Raw genomic sequence first — 2,500 nt, 5'->3', positions numbered from 1 at the left:
GGGCACACTTCCGTGCAACATCCCGGTCACTTTCAACCTGGAAAATACTATCCTTCGCATATACCCATGCCTCCACAATCAGGTTTGATTTTTACTCGTATTCCATAACAGTAGTATCGCGTACCTGTGGTTTATTGTATGCATGTTGACTGTTTCTTCTTCACCGTAAGACATGGAGTGTGAGCTTGTGAGTAGGTTGTGCATACATGTTATTTATTGGAAAAGGAAATTAGTTAGACAGTATGGTCATGTCCAAAATTAACTTACCGCGGACTCCTCAGAACTTTATGTGCTACTTCCAAACGGTCTTATAACATTTTATTGAACAATTTAGTTTCTAACATTAGCTAGACTATATGCTGGCTGGTTGTGGGGTTTTTTTTCGCGCCAAACATTACTCGTGGAACAAGTAACGGAGCTTAAATATTTAGTTATGTTAATTAGAGTTCCCTCGAATTTAACATTAATGAGTACTCTTCCGCGAAATACACTATATTTCTCGTGTGTTAAAATCAGTGGGCACATTTATTTTTCATTCAAAAATAAATGTGAAAGCTTAGACATACTTTTCCAGTTTCTGGAAAGCGTTGTTTCTTTGTTTCTCCGTCATTTTTGAGATATGTTGACTTAGTTTAACCACTATAAACAAATGTAAATAATTCCATGTTTGTCTTTACATTTCGGGCCGTTTTCCTAATGGAACTACGTCGCCTTAATTACATGGCCAAGTTTGATGTGCATGTGCCATATAGTTCATCGTAGTGTCCAGGATTAGGGTCAGTCGTGTGTGTGCGTGCGCGTGTGCGCGCCCACAAGTGTGTGTGCGTGCGTGTGATTTGGTAATAGAGGGTTTTGTAATACCAGAAAATCCGGTTTCTATATTGAGCGGTGATGTGACGGGGTGCGAATGGCTTGACAGTGCATGCATTAGATTTAACAAGTGGCTCTGGTGTATAACTCCAAGTACTTTGGGGACACGGGTGTATTTCATCCCTTTTTGCATATTGATAGGATATAAGTTTCCGGAATGCTTATATAGAGTGTTAAGTCCCATTCATTATTAATCATACAAAATGCACACTACTGCAGTCACACGTTATTTTTCTTAAAATGGGCTTTTTGTTAAAATACTTTCTGTTTGGGGCAGCATCGTTTGTATTCTGGAGCTAGCTATGTAACTGTTTCTGTCAAGCTTGTACGTATTAACATGTAATGTTTCAGCTCATAGTATTTGGAGAAAAATCATCGCTAACCGTTTAAATGATCCTAAAAGCATGCGCAGACGTCTTCGTTTATTTGTTATATTTCTTTTCTAATTGTTTTAAGGATAATGAGTGTCCCTTGAAATTGAATGGCCAATAGAGGCCTTTGTGAGTGGAGGCAATGCTGAACTCATTAAGCTTCATGTTTTCTTCTTTGTATCTTATTTACTAGGTAAGGACTATTTGTGCCATGCTTGCTGAATTGCTTTGGCTTCCGTAGTTTATTGTTTGGTTTCGCTGTGAACAAATGCCCCAGTAAGTGGGCTACGTTGTAAGCATTAATTTACAGTTGTGAATTTGAACCTTAACCATTTTATTTAAAGTATGAAACAAATAGCCTTATAAATGATGTTTTAAAACAACACTCAATCTTCGACATTGGCAGTGTGCTCTCAGATAACCTTACAGTGGACTAAGCAAACAAAACACGCATATGTCAGTTTTTTTGTTTTTTTTTGTTCTATGTCTAATGAAAAAAGCAGCTGATTCATTCAGACTTTGTTGTAGGTCAAAGAGCTCTTCTTTTTAGGTTATATTGTAGTATGGCGTGGTAGCTGTATTCATTGCGCTGAATTGTAATTTCTATTTTAAAAACTCTAATCTCAAAGTCTCCATTGTAGTAATGCTTTCTACGCTATTTTATAGCCTATAGCTTTGCTTTTTAACATGTTGCGAAATTTCCAGTTGGAGGCTTCTCTATAACAGTCCTTAGGTTCTACCCAGTCTTACCCTGCACAGTAATCTTTACACAAGATACAGTTGAGTGTTGGTTAAAAACGATAAGGCTTTATACGTCCTATAACACTCAGACGCTCTCTCGTAAATGTGTTAATACCTTAAAATATATCAGATCGCCTCGACCTCTCCCGGCCTCCAGCGCTTGCACAGTGTTGATGGGTCGTTAGCGATTGTCTTCCGTGTGTGTGCCGCCTGCCGTTTCGTCTCACAGGCTAGTTTGAAGCAATTCTTTACACTGTCCTCTAAGTAATGTATGTTTGTTCTACGCAAATAGCTATTCATAAAGAACTCTTATGGAATCATAAAATAAAACGAACATAACAAATTCTACAAAAACATTATCTCATTTATATACGCTCTGAAGCAAATGTTTATTTCGCTCGTTTGCTTTTTCTAACTGCACAGTGTTCATCCGTTGGCCCCTTATTTTATATTAGACCACATTTTCAAACCGCAGCATCATCAGAAAGATTTGTTGGAGCGCCATTCTTCTTTGGATC

The 2,500-nt window shown here is 37.8% G+C and overlaps 1 protein-coding gene across 5 annotated transcripts in view; it reads left to right on the top strand.

The window, feature by feature from the left end:
• bahcc1b (BAH domain and coiled-coil containing 1b) overlaps positions 1–2,500 on the top strand; it is a 93,112-nt gene that overhangs the window by 20,336 nt on the left and 70,276 nt on the right. For all 5 annotated transcript variants that reach the window (XM_035533811.1, XM_035533810.1, XM_035533812.1 and 2 more), the window contains one exon: positions 1–82. This exon is cut by the window's left edge. In XM_035533811.1, coding sequence (XP_035389704.1) covers positions 1–82 — 82 coding nt within the window. The remainder of the gene's footprint in view (positions 83–2,500) is intronic.

The sequence above is a fragment of the Electrophorus electricus genome, chromosome 14, assembly GCF_013358815.1.
Source record: "Electrophorus electricus isolate fEleEle1 chromosome 14, fEleEle1.pri, whole genome shotgun sequence".
In the NCBI taxonomy this organism is placed as follows: domain Eukaryota; kingdom Metazoa; phylum Chordata; class Actinopteri; order Gymnotiformes; family Gymnotidae; genus Electrophorus; species Electrophorus electricus.
Note: the sequence above shows the minus strand (reverse complement) of the source record. Positions and strands in the feature narration are given on the sequence as shown.